Source organism: Convolutriloba macropyga, chromosome 13, assembly GCF_964194025.1.
Source record: "Convolutriloba macropyga chromosome 13, txConMacr16.3, whole genome shotgun sequence".
Lineage (NCBI taxonomy): Eukaryota > Metazoa > Xenacoelomorpha > Acoela > Convolutidae > Convolutriloba > Convolutriloba macropyga.
The window spans coordinates 31,564,050-31,584,187 of record NC_134480.1 but is presented as its reverse complement, the minus strand read 5'-3'; the positions used below and the strand labels follow the sequence as shown (position 1 = coordinate 31,584,187).

The 20,138-nt window shown below is 34.6% G+C and overlaps 3 protein-coding genes across 4 annotated transcripts in view; 2 read left to right on the top strand and 1 right to left on the bottom strand.

Annotated features, from left to right (window-relative positions):
- LOC142351907 (coronin-6-like) overlaps positions 1 to 20,138 on the bottom strand; it is a 560,192-nt gene that overhangs the window by 312,797 nt on the left and 227,257 nt on the right. The window lies entirely within an intron of this gene.
- The window catches only part of LOC142351502 (actin-related protein 2/3 complex subunit 3-like), a 167,866-nt gene that overhangs the window by 115,345 nt on the left and 32,383 nt on the right, over positions 1 to 20,138 (top strand). The gene's annotated exons all lie outside the window — the stretch shown is intronic.
- Positions 6,688 to 19,196, top strand: LOC142351485 (uncharacterized). The gene is made up of 7 exons (XM_075403527.1): positions 6,688 to 7,124; positions 10,930 to 11,243; positions 11,428 to 11,626; positions 11,950 to 12,229; positions 14,262 to 14,413; positions 14,699 to 14,822; positions 18,318 to 19,196. The coding sequence occupies exons 1-7, from the start codon at positions 6,713 to 6,715 to the stop codon at positions 19,087 to 19,089; spliced, it is 2,253 nt and encodes a 750-aa protein (XP_075259642.1). The 5' UTR covers positions 6,688 to 6,712; the 3' UTR covers positions 19,090 to 19,196.

The window sequence follows — 20,138 nt, the reverse complement described above, 5'->3', positions numbered from 1 at the left end:
CCATCTACACCACAATGGCTGGGGCACCACACTATTTCCAATGGGTCCTTCACTGAGTCTCGTAGTTCAACGGGAGTTTCAAAGACCTCTTTCTCGGCCCAGTTGTTCCATTGTTTCACATTTTCTACATATTCCGCTGTATTATCTGTCTAAGTTTGACTCGGAACGAATTCGTGGTTGACAGGCTGCAAAGCATCATTTTACTGCATTGGGTATGTAATCGAAAAAGGAACTGATTCATACAATTCATCCGGTTTCAATAGCCTGTAGAGCTATGTCAATTTGTTTTGACCTAAACAGGTTTAAATGGAAAAAAGATGTACAATTCAGAAATTGTGAAAAGTATCATCAGAAAGCTTGTTAAGCGTAGAATTTCAAATTTTTTTTTGATTTTTTGCTTTTTCCGAAGTGTTACGCGGGTTAAAAGCGTTGGGAACGTTAGCCTCAGATGTTTGATTACCGCATTTTTAGAAATTTTGATCAATTTTGCCTAACAATATAATGAAATTGTTAACAAAATTGTTTTTTGTTTTACGTTTAAAGACAAAAGTGAATTGTTTGAATTGTCTCTTTTCGTCTAAACCTCTGACTAAATATTTAAGATCTTTGCTTACTCAGATGACAGCTATTTGTGCCTCCGGTTCATAAGAAGGTGTTCTGGAACTAAAAATTCGGCGGCCTGATGCTAATTTTAATTCGATGCATATAATTTTGATTCACTTTGATTTTCGTTTGCAAGAAATCTGTTACGCACCCTATTGGAGATGATTACTTTTTTTGACAGCTGGACAAAGATGGCATGGCCAGTTTTGTTCTCAACGTTGATCTTCGCGATGAAAATGATTGGGATTGTGCTTTTGCGCTGTCCTTTTTAAAATATTTCTGCATTTTAAAATTCAATTTACAGACAAACCTGTTTTCCTTCGAAGGTCAAAATTGAGATCCCATGCTTTTTCTACTGAGGCCTTTTGATTAAACGTTATGTTTTCTTAAAAAAGCTCGTGGTTTTAAATGAGTTCTTGAGTTTTGTCAGCATTTTTTATTTTGTGTGGTGTCATAACTGAGTCTAATTAATCCCAGGTGTAATTCGCTTTCTATGGAGCAAATAGTAAAATTAATTTTTGGCTGATATAACTCGATAAATATGCAAAATTGTCCAATTTATTTTGATGTTTTGAATGTTTTTGTCAAATCAGATATTTCGCTACTGTTTTGAACATTTTCGTTAATGGAGAAGCCGGACTGGATTTGTTTAATTTAAGGATTTTTTAATCAGGAACTTATTCCAATTGTTTATTTAAAAATAATTTGTATGTTTTGTTAATTAAAATTGGAATTATTTTAAGTGAGGGCTCAATTTTTGATCGATCAATTCTACTTGAAATTATCTACCAATACAAAATTTTAAATTCGATAAACAATTTTAGGTAACCAGTGTTAAAGACAAAAAACTGTTCAAGCATCATTGAAATTACAACATATGTTCATTGGCACTTATTTTCACGTGAAATTGGTCGATCATTAATTGAGCTTTTATTTGAAATCATTCTGATCTGTAATTAACATGAAACAGAAAAAGGAACATTTTTTTTTCAAAAAAGGACAGCGCCTCAATACAATCCGATAATGAGGCGCTGTCCTTTCTCTAAAATAATTTGCCTTTGTTTTATTTTGATTAAAGATCACAATGATTTCAAAGCAAAGCTCAATTAATGGTCTATCAATTTTACTTGAAATTACCCGTGAACACATTGTAATTTCAATAAAATGCTTTAACAGTTTTCATTGTTTTTAGTACGTTTTCTAAGTTTGTTTATTAAATTTTGATTTCTGGTTTTATTGGATATTTTTGTGGTCTTTTGACTTACTTAGTATCTTCTAATGTCCAATTGGATTCCTAAGCGGCTAAAATAAATCATTTTTGTTGTTTTTAGTTGGAAGCTTAAGGTTGTTATTTTGCGAAAGCAAAAGATTTTTGAGCTTTGCAACTTTTATCATATTTTTGCCACCTTGCAGCGTAGGCTCGGAAAAGATAGATTTAACAATTTTTTTTCAGATGAATTAGTGCAGTCCTCATGCTGGTTTTTTAATATATTTTGTTTTTTGGATTTTAAGAATTTTTGCTGTCTTGTCGAATTATCACATTAACAAATCAAGTATCACATTAATGCCGTTGAAAAAAGATGCCATTGATTCAATTTAACGGTTTTAGTGAATAGATTGATTTTAACAGCTTAGACACCGTTTTCTTGCCTCGTCACTGATTTTTGATGCCTGTTTTTGGTGTTCTTTTTTTGTCTCTAAGCGCATTATGCTTAATGACAGGTTTCATTGGTTTTTGGAGTTGTAGGGTAACCTACTTAATGCCTTGATGTGATAGCTAATGGTTTTCGTGACTTTGAAATTAGTTTTTCTCTAAAACTATAAATGTATTTTTTGCCCTTTTGGTTTTCGGTCTTCGTTATTTATTATAGATAGACAGTCCCGTATTTCTTTGATGAAATGAATTTTAATTTTAGGTTTTGGTCGTAATTAATCGTTATTCTTATTTGATTTTGTTGTTTGTCTTGTTTCTTACTCTCGCTAATGGAAGTTTAATATGCTCCCTAATGAGGCGTTACCTGATTCGCCTAGTGGTTTGAGTTCAAATTTATTTTTTAAATGGAAACACCAATTATTTTCAAACAGTTCATCAACAATTTTTAAACGTTCCTGATCTCTTAAGCATTTGGTGGGTTTGGAATATTATGTAAAAAACGGTATTTTTAATAGCTGCGATAGCGATTTTTTTTGACCTTCTGTTGGTGTTTTTGTCAACATTTTGCTACGACAGATGACGCCACGCTCACTTCAAATCGGCTTTTTGTTTTCCGCTCATACGATTTTGTGAATTGCTTGCGTGACGTCATTTTTTGCTCTTATTGGAGCGTTTCGCTGTCCTTTAGTTTGATTAGGTTTGTTTACGCGTAGCTCACTCTCAAAAATGACTTTACTCTCTTTCAGAATGACTTTTTGCTTCAGTTCAAGGAGATGCGACCAACTGAGTTTGTCACTCTAATTGGAGATAATCTGAGAGCAGCTGTAAGAAGCAGCAGTAAATTATACATATTCTTATTTGGATTACAACGCCTCAGTAATTAATAAAATGTAATGAAGTTTGTCAGTTTTTGTACTACCGAATTTCTGTCTGGCATTTTTTCGTCTGACCTATATTCACGTGACTTTCAAGCTTGATTTCCAACATTTAAAAAAGCTCAACTTAGTTGATTGCCTGCTGAACGCAATTTTCCGCTGATGCCTCAACCCCGGTTGCATGAAAGCAATTGATCCGTCACATGTTTTTACATAACAGCTCCTGTAAAAATTAAAAAGGAAAGCTATGTTTTGGTTTAAAAACTCTGGGAAGTTGTCTAATTTAAATAGTGTAAAGAAATATTTCGCACATAATTTGAAGTTCAGTGATTATAGAAAAGCCCAGTATGGCGTCGGAGGTTATATAGAAGAAATTATACTCAGTAATAATTTCATACTCTGCTATGTGTTTTTCCAATAAACAACAGGAACGAAAACCCCACACATGCCGATAATTAGAGAGCTTTTTTGTCAAATCAGATATTTCGCTACTGTTTTGAACATTTTCGTTAATGGAGAAGCCGGACTGGATTTGTTTAATTTGCTGATTATTTAATCAGGAACTTATTCCAATTGTTTTTTATTTAAAAATAATTTGTATGTTTTGTTAATTAAAATTTGAATTATTTTAAATGAGGGCTCAATTTTTGATCGATCAATTCTACTTGAAATTATCTACCAATACAAAATTTTAAATTCGATAAACAATTTTAGGTAACCAGTGTTAAAGACAAAAAACTGTTCAAGCATCATTGAAATTACAACATATGTTCATTGGCACTTATTTTCACGTGAAATTGATCGATCATTAATTGAGCTTTTATTTGAAATCATTCTGATCTGTAATTAACATGAAACCGAAAAGGGAACATTTTTTCAAAAAAGGACAGCGCCTCAATACAATCCGATAATGAGGCGCTGTCCTTTCTCTAAAATAATTTGCCTTTGTTTTATTTTGATTAAAGATCACAATGATTTCAAAGCAAAGCTCAATTAATGGTCGATCAATTTTACTTGAAATTACCAATTAACGCATTGTAATTTCAATAAAATGCCTTAACAGTTTTCATTGTTTTCAGTACGTTGTCTAAATTTGTTTAAATTTTGATTTTTGGTTGTATTGGTTGATATTTTTGTAGTATTTTGACTTACTTAGTATCTTGTTTGGGAACAAATGCTTCTAGAGACGTATAAAAAGTAAAAAGTTTAAATAACAGCCTTGTAAAAGGCTGGCGATGTTACCGTTAGCAGTTTTTCCAAATTAACATTGTTGCCCACCTTAAATCGATAGCATGTGAAGTGACTTTTTAAATTACTACTTTGAACACAAATTACTGCTGGACTGTTCAACTTAATTTTTAAAATTTCCTTCGAGTTTTGGTAATATTTTGCAAAGTTTGAAATCAGAATTAGTTGTGGATTTGCTTTTCAAAAATTATTACGTCTAATAATTTTTTCTGGAGAAAACGATGCTCTCTAAGGCAAGCTAAGGTATGCAAAAATGATTACCCCGAAAGTTTCATTTTATAAAAGACGTACTTAATTCTTCATGAACGTACTGCTGGCAACAAAATAATTAACCTTTTAACATTGACCTGCGTCAAGGAAGTTTTTTTTCATCCAAGTGCTTTCAAAAAATTTAAAAAGTTACAGAAATCTGTTGGTTTTAAACCTTCGCTAGGCGGAAACCATCGTAGAAAAAACATCGTTTTCTGATGCCAGGGAAAATCGTTTTCTGATACCAGGGAAAATTCAAGCATTCGATTTTTCCAGTAATTTTGCGCATGAAACCTTCTGGAAACAAAAATCGGGCTGATAAAGCTTTCCTTTAAGTTTAGGGAATTTTGACAATTTAAGCTCTAACTATAGCAGATAATCACAGTTAAAAAGATCAATTGTAACGAAAGTAATTGTCGTTTTTCTGACACCAGGAAAATGTTTCAAGCATACAAAAGATGTTATACGAGTTTCTCGTGAGCCTTAACTGCTGTCAGCGAAATGGATGTTGATAAAACCAGTTGTGTTGAGAAATTTTTGACCATCTAAGACCTCCTTGTTGACAAAAGCACAGCGAACATAATAAATAAAAATGGCTACAGAATGGTTTATAGTAATTTTCATTGCATTTGCGTTCTCTTATTTCTTCCTTCAAATATCCATATTGTCGCAGCAGTATTCATAAAACAAAAAGCGAGGAGAAGAGATGAATGCAGACTATATTAAGATTTGTTGCTTAAAGTTGAAACGGTTACCAGAAACAGCATTATCGAAAATTGTATATTTTTCTTAAAAACAAATAGTCTATCTGTAGTCAAAAATATCTGGGCTTTGGAGAAAGAAACTATGTTGAAACGGAACAGTCAAATCTTGCCCATTAGATAAAAAAATACAACAAAACCGCTTTTATTCCAAAAAAGCTGCATTTCATCTGATTGGTGAACATTGTATTGGTTCTATTCGTTTTTCTCAAAGTTAGCTCTAGATGAGACGAACTGATTGTAATCAAAGAGTCAAGAGGACTGTTTTTAGGAAGTCAGTAGTGATTTGATAACACAAAACTTCAAAACTTACAGCATTATCAAAATTTGAGAAAAACTTATTTAGTTTTTCATGAAATTGACTGAAACAATGATAACTAAAGGTTAAATTGTTCTTTCAAATTGTTATTTGTCTCATTTTTTGATATGATCAGGTAATATTTAGGGGCCGTTTGAATATTCCCAGAAGAAAGCAGGAAGAATTAAGAAAATGTATTTTAGACCTTTTCGTGAGGCGTCTAACTGCAAAATGACAACCAATTTTGCTTTGACTTCAAAATTTTCTTTTCTGTATACTTAACAATATAGAAGTCTGCTGATCAAGAATTTTTAACAGAGAAATGAAGTGTTTAATTATTGAGCAAGAAGGAGGATTGCGAAAAAGTTTCTAACAATATTTATCTAAATTTTGTATGGAGCCCTGAGGTTTAGAAGATAGCTGACTGGTTCAAATAACTGTTGTCCACTGAAAACTGAGCTTGAAGTTTAAACTGAGTTTCATTTGTTCGTACTTTGTGTCAAACATCAATATGGCTAGGAGTAGGGATAAATATATCATTGTTCTGACTCTCATGGGGTGAAAAGAAACAAAAATAGTTGCAAGAACCTGCCAAATTTTGAGCTCAGCGAGACGGTTGGCGAAATTGGTTCATTGATGGCAAAAATTTCAAAAAGAGGATTTGTTAATTTTTTGTAGGATAATTCCAGATGCAGAGAGCTTTAAAAATGCTTCCGCATATGTTGGTGTTGGATGCCCTCAAAAAAATTTGTCTCAACAATAAGTTTGTGCTAGCAACAATGAGAAGGGAATTTAGTACCCTGAATGTAAACTACAACTCAGTCCCACCAACTCCTAAACTCTGCTAACAAGGCAGCAGAACCTTACAGCGCTTTTTGTGCCGCAATTCAAGTGTCTTGACTAAACTTGACTTATTCGAGTCTCAAAGTGATAAACAACATGGATCAGGTATAACATTCATCCGAAAAACTAATAATTCGTTCAAATTATTTCAGGTAAATAGATGTAACTGAAACTCTGCGATATGGCTCGAACGAAACAGCATGGAAGGCGAGGTAAGAACAATCCTAACCGTGTTGAACAAGTAAAAGATGCTGATCAAAACCGGAAACCAGGTGTTGTCAAAATTTCGGATTTCCCGCCCGAGCTACCTGTCGAGTCTTTCCTAAACCAGCTGAGCCCTGTGGCCAAATTCGAACTAGATTTTCGAGATTTTCGTTCACTGTACAATAACAAAATTTACTGTGCCAAATTGCCTTCGGAAGAGCACGCAATTAGAAAGTGGGAGCCTACTGCGGAGTTGAATAAATTGAGGTTGAACCACTCAGTTCTAGTCCCATTCATTTTCCAGCGGAAGGTTCAAGTTGGCAACGACCACAATATTGTCTACCGTGGAGTAAGTCTGCGAGGCGGTAAAGGCCGATTAGAAGTAATTGGTAAGTCATGTCGTATGTTAAAGTTTTTAATAGCCGCGGTCAGCGTCTCAGAGACTGTTACTTAGGGGCTTTCCTTTTTTACAATTAAAGAGTTTTAATTGCAATGGGGCGCTGTCGTTTTACAACTCGAAGAGGGGTCAATACCGCACGTGCAAAAATTTTGCTTTTCTGTTGATCAAAAACGGAGAGTGGTGTTTTTGTTCATACCAGTTTTCAAAAGAGCGCAAAAGTTGGTGTGAAAAAATTGCGCTTTGTTTAATTTCGTTTTTTCAAAATTTTTTCGTTCGAAGTGGTTTTTCTAATTTGTGGTGACAAATATTTGGGTTTGGGAGCAGTTTTAACCATACTAAGCGTATATCCGACTTCTGGATTCTTTTTCTTTTTTCGACAGTTTGACGTCTTAGAGACAACTTTTTAAAGAGATTTTTATTAATAGCCGCGAAGTGATGGCGCTATTATTGGGGACATCGTGGTTTTTACAATTCAAAGAATTTGAATTGTATTGGGGCGCTTTATTTTTTTAAGATGTGTTCACACATTTTTCAATGAATTTGATCTTTCAAAACGGGATAAACAGGTAAAGCCCCGCGGTCATTAAGTATCATTAGAGGCCCAAAGTGGGCTTTAGTATCCCCTCAGGTGCTTAGAGTGGTGCAGCTGCTGGGATGACCTTAATTTAAGGTTGAAAGGTCATTTTTAGGAGTTTTTGGGCTCAAAATGCTGCAATTTTTTGTTTTTTTTTGTGATTTTTTGAGTTTTTTATTTGATTAGTCTTAGGTTGAAGTTTTTAAAAGTTGATGAAGGGCTTTTGCGAGACAAAATTACTTGTTATGACCATTTTATGAGCTATATGTTTTGGTACTGCAAACATAAACACGCAAAATGATACTAATTTGAAAAGTTTTGTCTTTTTTGAGTTTTTCCAGCTTCAAGGGCAAGGGAATCTCATTTAAGGTTTGATAATAGGGCACTGCATAGTTTCTAGTAACAATGGATTCGTTTTCAATATTTTAGGCATTTTTTGGATTAAATCTGCATTTTCAAGGATTTCCAAAGTTTTTGTCGATTTTTGATATTTGTCCATTCTCAAGTGCCAGAAAACCTATTCCACGGTGTGATCAAAGTTAATGCATGGTTATTAGTTTCAATGGATTTGTTTTCAACAATTTAATTTTCGCCTTTGAGAAATTTTTGATAAAATTTGCACTTTAAGTTTTTTCAAAACATTTGTCTTTCAGTTTATCTTACCTCAGTAGCCAGGTAACCTCGTCCAAGGCTCGAGAGTATGTTATTAAATAGTTGCTAGGGGGCAATTGAATGATTTTCATCATTTCAATGGAGCGAATTTCCATTTTTTGAGATTTGAATTTTCAAAAAAATATTGCCTATCGGTCTTTGAGCCAATGAATTTTTTGAGACTTAAAATTAGGTTACTGGATAGCCTCTAGAGAGACAAATGATTCTGAAGATATTAATATCACGTTTCTCGGAAACATTCATTAAAATTTGCAATTAATTTTATTTTTTCAAATTTTTCGGTCATTTTCGAGTTAATAGATCTTCGAGGGCCAATAATTTTTTCAGGTATTGCAGATATAATACTGGTCCGAATTCAGAAACAAAAATTGATATCGAACATATTTTTTAAATAGGTATATTTAAAAGGATCAAATTTGGCCTTAGGGGTAAAAGCTGCAATCGTTTTAGCAATGAGTATTTTTTTAGTTTGTTTGATCGTTTTAGTTTCTCAGTTTTTTTGAGATTTTGTTTGTGTTTTGGCTGTCATTGTTCAAATCATCTGCTGGTCGGGTAGTTTACTTCTAAGTTTTCATTCAATTCTTTGAATTGTTTTTCGAAATTTGTCCTGCTATGCTGTTTAAATCGTCGTCTCCATCGATGATTCTAACGACCTGACTTCTTGGAATTGACTTTTTCAATGACTTCAGTGACTTCTACTGCTTTGCAGTTAAAATGTGTGCGCTTGACGTCATTTCTTCTTTTAGGTCACTTGCTTGACTTACGTCACTCAAAAAAATGACTTCTGAACTCACTCATGGTTCAAATTTTATGAACAGTTACTCGTTAAAGATCAATAGTGTGTATCTAAGTAATGCCAAACGTATATGCCCTAATTCTTGAGTATTAGTTTTTGATTTCAAATATTATTTTTGAAAATGCTCTTTCAGGGATTTTTTCCTTATAGAGCGTATGTCTCATAAAAATGACAGTACGTATCTAACCCAAAAAATCTAGTCTACTAAAGGACTTTTGGTCAATCTGCCTATCTTGTTTCTTTAGTTGTTTCAATTCATGAAAGGCCACAGGCGTCTATCGCGGCTATTTTCCGGCAATCTGCCGGCTATGTTGTTCTTTTTTAATGTCCTCAAAATGCTTTTAGTTCCGATTAGACCTTTCTAAAGCTATGGAGATCTGTTGACTTGGAAGCTATTGTTTTTCATCTGGTAGTTTTGGCTTCACGGTTACCTCTTTGCCTTAGTTTTTTTTTGAAATTTTGCGTGATCTAGATTGCTCTCCCACGTTTGACTTCAAGTTATTAAAGTTCATTCGCAGAAGTTTACGCCTACCATTGTAATGTGCTTAGAAATGATTTTTATTAACAATTCCAATTTAATATTGTAGTTCATGATAAACTATAATATCATTTGACACCTCGTAGGACTGGCTCCCACTGAACATGTCGCCTGAGAGCAATTTGTCCGACTAAAGTAATACGCACCAGTAATAAACGCCAAAAGTGCGCCAAAATTGGCTTTATTATTAGCCGACCTCATCTTCGCAGCCGGCTTCTTATAGCGCTCCTGTTTTCAATTTTTTTTTAAACTTCGTCGAACAAAAATGTTTCGCTTTACCTCATTTTGCAGCTTTTTCGACATGTGTGAAATCTTTTTGACTTCTCTAGGCTAATATCACTCATCTCTCATTCTGATCTAAGTGATTTTGAACAGAAGTTGCTCCACAAAGCAATTCAAAATGAACATATTGTAAAAAAAAAACGAAATTCGAAATAGAAACGGGATAAACCCATAAAGCCCAATTTTAGATACCCGTTACTTGAACTTCGTTCTTATTTACCATCTCTAATGCTTATTGGTATTTATGCGAGCCCTGTATCCTCAGTAAGAAACAGGAGTTTGATCAACTACGAATTGATATCAAAATAGTTTGCACTTTAAAAATGCTTTTTTACAAAAATCAATTTTATTATTTGCTGTTCTTTCAATCTCAATCGTGGCTATGGGAATCAACGGTGGCTATTTTCCAGCAACCTTTTGGGTATGGTTTTTTGTTTCAACATAAATCATAGCCGCATGAAGGACTTAGTGTCCTGGCATGAGTGTGCTTGTGCTCGTGTGCTGGGTAACAGGCAAAGGGACTGATATTTGTTCTAACGTATTTAGAAAATCAACGGTTAAAAAACTGGTGCTTTTTGTCAACACTTGAGAAAAAGTCAAAATAAGGTCTTACTACTGCGAGAGGGCGACTAAGCAGGGCAAGCGAAATTAGCGAGAGCTGCTAAGGGGGCTCAAAACAAATGCTCGGTGAAAACATTTCTTTTGCGTACTTATTTTCCACGTGCATTGCTAAGACTTAATTGCAAACTAATCGACTAAATTGAACTGCCTCGAGGTGTTATTTCTTGACAATTTTTACCCGCGAATCTCTAAACCTTCGTACTGGTCTATAATCAGTTCTAATACTATCGTTTTAATCCCCATATTAGCCTTATACATCCGGAGCTCAAGCTAAACAGAAATCAACGGTTTTATATAGTTTCTCGTTTCAGCTAAAGATAACGATACAGCAGTTCAGGCCCTTGCATCTATGGTCATAGCAAAAGTGTTCGAAGAAGGTGCGCTGGCCAGATTCTTGTTTGAAAATTACCTGCATAAAATGTACCACTTAATCAAGAAAAAGCGAGATCCAATTGAGCTTTTTGAAGTACCAGAAAACATGGGGGATTTGGTCAGAGATGCAGACAAAGATAAACAAGCTGAAATTGATGCGAATAAATTTAACAAGCCAACAAGAAATGTGCAGAAGAAAGGACTGGTTGTCACTTCAATCGATTCATTTCTTGGCCTTGTTGACGAACAAAAGGTCGGAGCTGTTTCCTTTTACCCCGCTAATAAATTAATGTGTTCATAAGCCTCCGCGAGGAAACATTTGTGTTGTGGTATTCAGGTAGCCTGATAAGATGCGTGACTCGTCATTATAATTAATGTAGCTTTATGAGAATTAGAATGGTCGTATTCTACCGAGGAAAAGGAAACTGTTCCCGAAGGTTGACCCACCAATCGATGAAGAATATCTGTATGAAATGAAGAAACCGCAAGACGCTTTGTTGTCTCTTGGGGGAAATGATTGCATTGAGTCGATAAAAAGCAAACCTATAGAAGGAGAAAAGGGAATAGTTGAGAATAGACATGTGTTTGAGGCGTCTATAACCTTGACGGGAATGGAGACAGCTTTCAAGGCATTGGGTGAGTTTGATTATCTTAAGCAGCATAATTGATATTCGAGAAGCATACTATATGATTGAATATTTTGAAATTAAGTAACCGAAATTAAAAAATCGTGCACAAGAGCTTATTTTAATTGTTTTCCATATCTTGAGTTGCAAAGATTGTAGAATGTTTTTGTGGTCCTATCGTTTTCATCCCCCCACCAAGATAAAAATCCACGCGCCAAAACCTATGAAATAGCGCTGTGATGAATTTACTGTGAGATATTTAAACTGGATCCGATTAGTCTAAGTTGGGGTTCATAAAGAACCGTTACCTTGAATATACAAATTTTTTTTTAGCAAGTATAGACAAATACGCAATCGAAGCGTGTGCAGCCAGTATTCTCTCTGAAGTGTTCGAAAAACCAAAACTTGCTGCAAAGCTTCTAGACAAGTTCCAAAGTAGTTTCAACTCTTCTATGCCGATGCTTCCTGTATTGTACGAGGACTCAAGTACAGACGAGGGCCTGCCGAGTGACGTCTTGATATGCAGAGACAAAGGTCCCTGTGGGTTGATAGATGTTCTGCTTGTCAGCCATGGACGCCCATCCTCAGAGCTGTCACGCGACAATTTGAACAGGTATATATATTTGTTAATTTCTTTCAAATTAAGTTTGCTGCAAGTATTTGTGACCTGTTTGTCCTGAGATTTTTCTCCTTTCTTCTGAGGGACTTCAAGTTGCTATGCAGTTTTTCTAGCCACCACCGAAACATTTGAGAAGGCAATATTTCAGTGTAATGGGTAGTTTTGGTAGCTGTTGTCCCTAAGCTTTAATTAGTTAAACTAATGCTTGACCTGTAATTAAACCTACAATTTTATAGGATGCGTTAGAATTTCTGGGCCCTCTCCTTTTAGAGGTTCAGGCCGGGAAAATGGAAATTTAGAATGATTTATGATATACGTATAAGTATATGTACGTAAAAATATCATAGATTTATCAAAATTTTGTAGCGTTTACATGTTTACGAAAAGTCAAATGAAAAGTGTGTCGAAATTGGTATAATTTTTAAATAGCCGTCCTCGGCTTCTCAGCAGCCTATTTTTTTTGCTCCTTTTTACAATCCAAAGTATTTGGATTGTATTGGTGTGCTGTATTGGTAGCTTTAAAGATCTGTTCACTTTTTGGGCTTTTTCACCTCAGTGAGAAGTCAAATGAGTGGTGATTTTAATCACGTTCGAGTAGTAAAGGCAGTAAAAATCAAGTAGGTTTGCCGCGTGATGTTTCCCAAGTACCTCTAAATTGGAGTGAGAAGTTGGTATTTGAACAAATATTAGGTTTTTGAAAGCGAATTGTTTTCACGTGCGGCAACTTGATTGCTTTTTTCAGCGTTTCTCCTTGATCACTCTCAATATGATATATATGTGTTCTAATGACGACTATTTGCAGTTGACTGAACTCATCGACGGGCAGCAAATGCTCTTTTACTTTGACTCTATTTCTCCGAAAATATTCCAATAGCTAATGCTTATGAATTTGACTCTCATTGTTTAAGAAATATTAAATAAATTTTTGAGGTCTACGAGATTTTATTTCGCAATTTGTTGTCTTTTCTGATAGTCTCCTTAACGACAATTGTCATGGGTGGCTAAGGATGCCTAAATTAATCGAATTAGTCGTTTTGTTTCTAGCTGTTTTTTTCTTTGACTTATGAGCTGTTTTCAAAAAATTTTACTCCGTTTTTGAGTTTTATTAGTTTCTGTTGTGCTTATTGTTGTTTCATGACTTAATCTCTGTAATTGCAGATTTCCTTGGTTAATATTGAGTGGTAGGTGAATCTGATTAGTCGCTTGAGTTCATAGCAATCGTTTTAAAGATTTCGACACCTGGTTTTCGAAGTTTGATTCTTCGATCTTTCGTCTGTTTTTTGTGGTCTTTTTGCTCAGTCTCAAAAATAAAAATATATTCTTCTTGGCCTTCTAGTGCGGTTTTTTTACGAAAGGAAGGAAAGCATATAATTGTTGATTTTCTTGTTTAATTACGTTTGGTGATGATTTTTCTTCTCACAGATGTATATTTAGTTCCATAGCCGCTGAGGAAAATGCCAAATGAGTTAATGTGTTATTAAAGCTGCGAAGTTCTAATCTAGGCGATGTTTTCCGGTGATTATTGTATTTGTGTTTGCTTTTCGGTCTGATTTTCTTTTTCACGAACCTAAAAGGAGCATGTTTATTGGTCTTTTAATGCCGCTGTGTCATTGATTCCTTCCTGTTCTTTTGCGTGATGTTGAAAGGACTCATCTATGATGAATGCAGTTAATAATAAAGCATGGCGCATAAAATAAATTTGAAATGTGAATTTTTATTTAAATAAACTGAAGTTAAATAGGTATTGTATGTTGCATCAGCAACACCCATTCAATTTTCCATCTACTGCTATCTATATTCTACGTCATCTAAGTCGATTTGGCAGTCATTTCAAAAATCTGTCGTCTTTTCTCGTAGAGTTTAGTTTCTTTAAATCTAAGTGTCGACAGTTCAACCAATAAAGACAGGAGTGTTTTGATTGGTTCGGAAGAGATCCAATGTGATGGCATGGATATCATTTGAAATCGTCGTAACTTTATGGTGAGTACGAACTGTTTGTACAGCTGTGATCAAGTCTATGATTCAGGTGTCTAAGTCCAAGAGAGGCTTTGGAGAAGCTGATGGTTGTCTCTTTGGAGAAGTTCAACTTCTTCAAGTACAGAATGGCCAAGGGAAAAGTAGATGTGATTGGATGTGTTCACAAAGACGTTAAGAAACACACAAAGCATCAGGCCTACTGTAAGTTATTTTGTAATCTATATTACGAAAATATAAACAATATTTACATATGGTTTAAATAAACATTCTTTAGTTGCTCTTCATAAATTTCAGCGAAAGCGAATCATTGTTAGGTGTGATGTGAACCGTTGTTGGACATTTTACCAATTCCTTGATCTTGGTTCAGAAATATGACAATCCAATTAGCACTTTAATTTGTGTAAATTTTGGGTAGTTTAGCACATTCAATATTTTAGCATTGGGTAACTCCTCGGGGTCTTTAAATTGGGAATGATGATATTTCAGCAAGTAGTGCTTACGTGGCGTTACAGGGAGCGTGTGCCAACTATTTGTCCCTTCATTTCGGAGATTCAGATTTGGCAAGAGAGATGCTGTTTCGCTTTGACAACACATACTGCGACAAGTATAAGTTAGTACTTTTTTAATGGCTTTCTACGGAAGTTTGAAGCAATTATTGTAAACGTATGTCTTTTTGTTCTCCAAAATTTTTGGTTGACCGTTTTGACTATTGCGCCCCTAACTTTTTGCGTAATCTGAATTTCTCCCTCATTCGCAATTTTAAGCTGTTGAACTCAATTGGCGACGGTTTAATAGTAGTAAGTATTGTTGGTACAAAAAGTAACGAAAAGTGTACCAAAATTGGTGTCAGTTTTTCGCTTTAAATTGTTATAGTCGTATATAATAATCTCTAATGACGTGATTTCAAGTACGTTAATGAACTTCTTTAACGAATTGCTATGCAATGACGCAGATTGTGGATGTAACATCTAGGGCCTGTAAACACGGCTGTAAATACAGAGCTTGAATATTGAATGGAATTTCAGTTGTAATTAGGTGCTGTCACGTCTCAAAAGTGATGATCTATTTTTCATCTCGCATTTTTCATGAAACATAATGGAAAAGTCAACGCCGCAAAACTTTTGATTCCCAGTTGAAGACAAATTCGACGTGTTGAGAAGAATAGGTTGTTTTTGTTCATACTAAGTTTGAAAGAGTAAAAATTTTAAGAAAGGTGTTTACTCCCCACAGGTTCAAAGCAGATTTTGTCATTCGCTCCTTTTTCGTACAAATTGATTTTTCAGCATCAATTCTCATCTCATTTTTCAAGGCTATTGTGTTTCTAGATTTTTTGTGTTTCTAGATTTATCTCACTTAGAGGTATTGTTTAATAATTACGACAGGCAGTTATATATGGCCTTCTCTCGGGTGTTCTTAATTTGTCAAGATTTTTATGATGATATGACGTCATGCTCACTTCGAATCTGCTTTTTATTAAATGATTTTTTGAATCAATTACTAGTCTGTCCTTTGCCTAATCTTTTGTTTTGTCAATAAAATTTTTGAAATTGTTTCTCACGATTTTACCTGCTATGTTTTGTTCTCTCGTATGGTTAAGTTTTTGGTCTCAGTGACCTACCTCACTCAAACATAAATTTTTAATTGCTCTTGAACGAAGTTCATAGCAATTATTGTAAACGTGTGTGTCTTTTTTTATGCAATTTTTTCGCTTGACAATTTTGTGCTTTTCTTCTAGAACATTCTTTGACTTCTCAAGTGACTTTTTCACGCTTTCGTTCTTCATTTGTGAGTGATCTCTAGTGCTCCAAAGTTGCTAATATGAAATCGGTTGCAGCATAGCAAAATTAAGTGACTCATAGCGCAGTGGGTAGGGGGGGGGGCATGGATCGAGAGGTCAGAGGTTCGAATCACGGTGGGAGCGAAGGTTTTTGCGCCCATAAAGAAAAATTGATCTAGACTAAAACCGTGAATTAAATTGCCTCGTCTGTCGTTCAAGAGCATTTCTTCCGACATTTGTCGGTTTATGCTTTCACTTTCAGAATGACTATTGCTTTCCCTAATTGAAAGAGATTGATTGTATTTCACTCTAATAAAGCTTAATTGAGTGCAGCTAATAAAATTAACGCGTACGTTATACAGTTGCCTCCATATTAAAACATAGCACATCTACATTTTGTAATAAAATCAAAATTTCTTTTTGTTTTTTTTTCAGATATCTGCTGCTACGTTGGACATTTTGCGGGTCGGGCCCCAATTTATTTAATTTGTATTTATTATTAGCCGCCATCAGCCTCTAAACGGCTAATGTTTCGTGCGCTCTTTTTTTAAATTAGCTATATCTTTTTTTCACGTTTTTGTTTTACAGAAGTCACAATTTTCACGCTTGATTTCTGACTTACCTCATTCACTGTTTTCACCGAATGGATTTTAAGTTCTTTTACGCATGAAGTTACAGTGTACTGAATACAGTCAAAGTCTAAAGAGCAAAGTCAAAAGCAACAGGATGAACCGATAAAGCCCGATCGTTAAGTCGTAGTGCATTCACTAGAGTGATTGCTAGCTGACATCATTTTTAAGCTTAGTAGCTTTCAGTTTCGTGGCTGAATTACTTATAATTTAATAATCTAACACACTGCATACCAAATAAGAAAACTTTTTTGAAAAAAAAACAGACATAGGGAAAAAGTCAGTCAATTTTTTATCTCTTTGTTTTTCTGTTTGAATCCCGATGTTTCTGCGGCTATTTTCTGGCAATCTGGTTGTTATGTTTGTTTTTCACCACTTTTGACTTTAAGTGGGTCTAATTGATTGCGGTTTGTGTGTACTATTTTGTCTATGTTTTGGAAGTTTTCTGCAAATATTTCAGTTATTTGTTAATTTTTTTCTGATTGCTCTGAACAGATTGTGAGGAGCCAGAAATTTCTAAAGATCGGGTAATCAGTTTTGCTATTTTGGTTGGTATTTCAGTTTTTGGTTGGTCTTCGTTTCTTTTGAAGTAGGTAATTTTTTTAGTTCATTTTTCTTGTTTTTTGTCTTCTTGCCCTGTAAGAAAAAAGGACTGCTCAGGAAATAACGTCATAATAATGTTTATAATGGAAACAAAAAACGATTGGCTTTTTTAAAAAAAACAATTGGCTATAAAAGTTCATGCCGCACTTTCAAAAACATGTTGATTTGAATTTTAGTTTTATAACACTTAAATAACAAAAATGTGGGTACTATGGTCTTTTAAGTAGTTCATGCCAGTAGCTTGAAATGACTTTTAATCTATAGTTTTCAAGAATTTTCGGTTTTTGAATCTTGCCGGTTTTTGGTTGCCTTTCGTATAGTATTCTTGCGTAGTCTGAAAAATTACAGTTGTCAGGTGCCTTCTTTTAGAGTATAATTGTTTTCAATTGATTGGCTCCAGTTTTTAGCTATCGCTTAGATTGACTTAGACACCAAAATTTTTCAGTTTTGCACGTCTTATGGGTTTTTAAAATGTTTTAAAGATATTTTTTTTGCGCATATATGGTCTTGTGCTTTGTTAATTGTCATTCTTTGATGTTGCTGGAAAAATTTTGTTGGTTAGTTAATTAAACAGCTCTCTAGATTGTAATTGAGGTCTTGCTCATACTGTTTTTTTTTCGTCATCAAGATTTTTACTACATGATTTTACGATCGCTTCAAATCTGCTTTTTTGCATTCGTTCAATTTCGACTGAATGGCGTTTGTGTGACGTCCTCTTTCACTCTTAGTGGAGCGAGTTGTTTGTTCATTCGAGTGATTAAGTTTTTGGTCTCTCAAAAATTACTTTCCTCACTATAAAAATGACTTCTTTTTTACTTCAACTTAATGAGGTAAGGTCAACTGAGTGTGTTTCATTCTAATTGACTGAAATTAAGAGAACACTCCGTATTCAACTACCCGAACCCTACTGTTATGCCCGCTTTCATTTTATCCAGTGGTGTTAGCTTCCCTGAGCTTAAGCTAGCGATAATCACAATCTGCCCGTCAAATTGTTTAAGAGCGATTCTCTCCTCAGTCGGTTGTTTGTTTTCTTTAATGTTAAATGCACATTCGGTTAATATGCTGAAATGAGGTTGCATGAAAATGTTGTCTTTAGATGTTATCAGAAGATGAAAATAAAACAGTTTGCGAGCCAGTGTCACCAATTTGCTATTAACGGACAAGAATTCCAATCTGAAGTTGACAAAGGCGAGGAAATTTTCCAGAAATGTATTGCAAACCTAAACAAATCGCATTTTGACACCCTAGAAAAGATGTACAAGGTGCAAGTCATGCGGATGTTCTTAGCGGGTGCATTGGAAAATTCTGATGATTGTTATTCGCAATCGTTTGAACAAAAAAGGCGTCGTATGAACAGTTCCTGTCCCAAACCATACATTCCAAAGTTAGACCCGATCGCGGACCAGAAAATTTTGCCCGATTTGTCTAACTTTACCGATTTGATCAGTGATTGCAAATTAAAGGCGCTCGAATGTTATATGGAAAAGAGCGATAATCATGTTTTCATGGTAAATTTGCGAGTAAATGATTGCTTTAGCTTCGCGGCTCTGTCCGAAAATTCTGCTCATGACGCCATGTTGATTGCATGCAAGAAAGTTCAAATTGGTTTGAACAGTGATGAAAATAGTGTGAAAGAAATTCAAAATGATTTAGCAGCTATGTTGAATTTGCTGAGTGAAGATCATCAAGTTTCAACTGAAGGATTAGGATTTAAAGCGGACGTGCAATTTCTTGAGGAGTATGAGCGCTTTGAAGCTACTATGTGGTTCAGAGGACAATGTTTCAAAGCTTTTTCTGACTTGAACAAAACGGACGCTCTCCGAGGTGTAGTGGCCCAATGTTTAAAATTTGCAAATAGTCAGATATAGATTTTATTTTTTTAAAGGTGCCAGAACTCTGTCCTAAATGATGGTGCAATTGATTTAATGGATATATTCTGCCCAACCCCCCCCCCCCCCCCCCTCCTCCCCACCCCACTTACACACACACACGCGATTAGTGAGTATATAACTTTTACACAAGTGCAGGTTCTATTTTACAAAGTAAACGCACTATAACAACACATAAATTGTAATTGGGGGTCATGAAAAACAACGGGGCGTCGAAACAGAATAGATTCCATTTAATATATGTTGATGCAGTTTAGTTTGAACACTGAAAATCTGATATTTGTGTTTGTTAGTAATCGTGAGCTAAGCTCATTGCTATCTTAAAAATCTATTTTTGTGTTCTTCTAATATTTCTTTTCCTCAAGCCATCAAAGAATTCGTTTAGTTTGTAGTTTTGTGGAAACAATCGAGCTCCAAAAAAGTAATTTCGGTGTTGTATTTAGATGGGCTAAGGATGGCTATAATCACAGATTGATCTGAATGTTAAAAACGCTGCTGATGTTGAGTCAAAAATTGAAAGAAGTTTGTTATCAGAGGTTAGGTAATATGAATATGGAGACAAAATATGTTAAATTAATACTTCACCCGATTTCGTTTATTTATCCTTATGCCAAAATAAAAAAGAATAACGACTGTTCGGAAGATTGACCTGAAACCTGCAAGTGAATCCAATTCCTACGAACGATAAATTCATTTAAGCTTTTAGATTTCAGGAAGGAGAGGAACGTGAGATTTCAAACATAAGATAAATATATTTTAAGTAAAAATTACGATATTATTAAATCTTCAAGGTTGATTAGAAAAACTGCCCTCTTAATGGAAATCTGCTTCCTGTAACCAGTATTCTCTATGAGAATGATATGGTCTGAGTTAATAGAAATGGACTGTCCATTGTTAAATGCTTCTAAAGAGTCATCTACTTGCTGGCTGACAATTAGCACTTCTTGCCAATTGATAGTTCCCAATTTGGACTTATTTGAACACTTGAAAATTATAAAGTTTTACCTCTTTTTACCCCGATTTTTTTC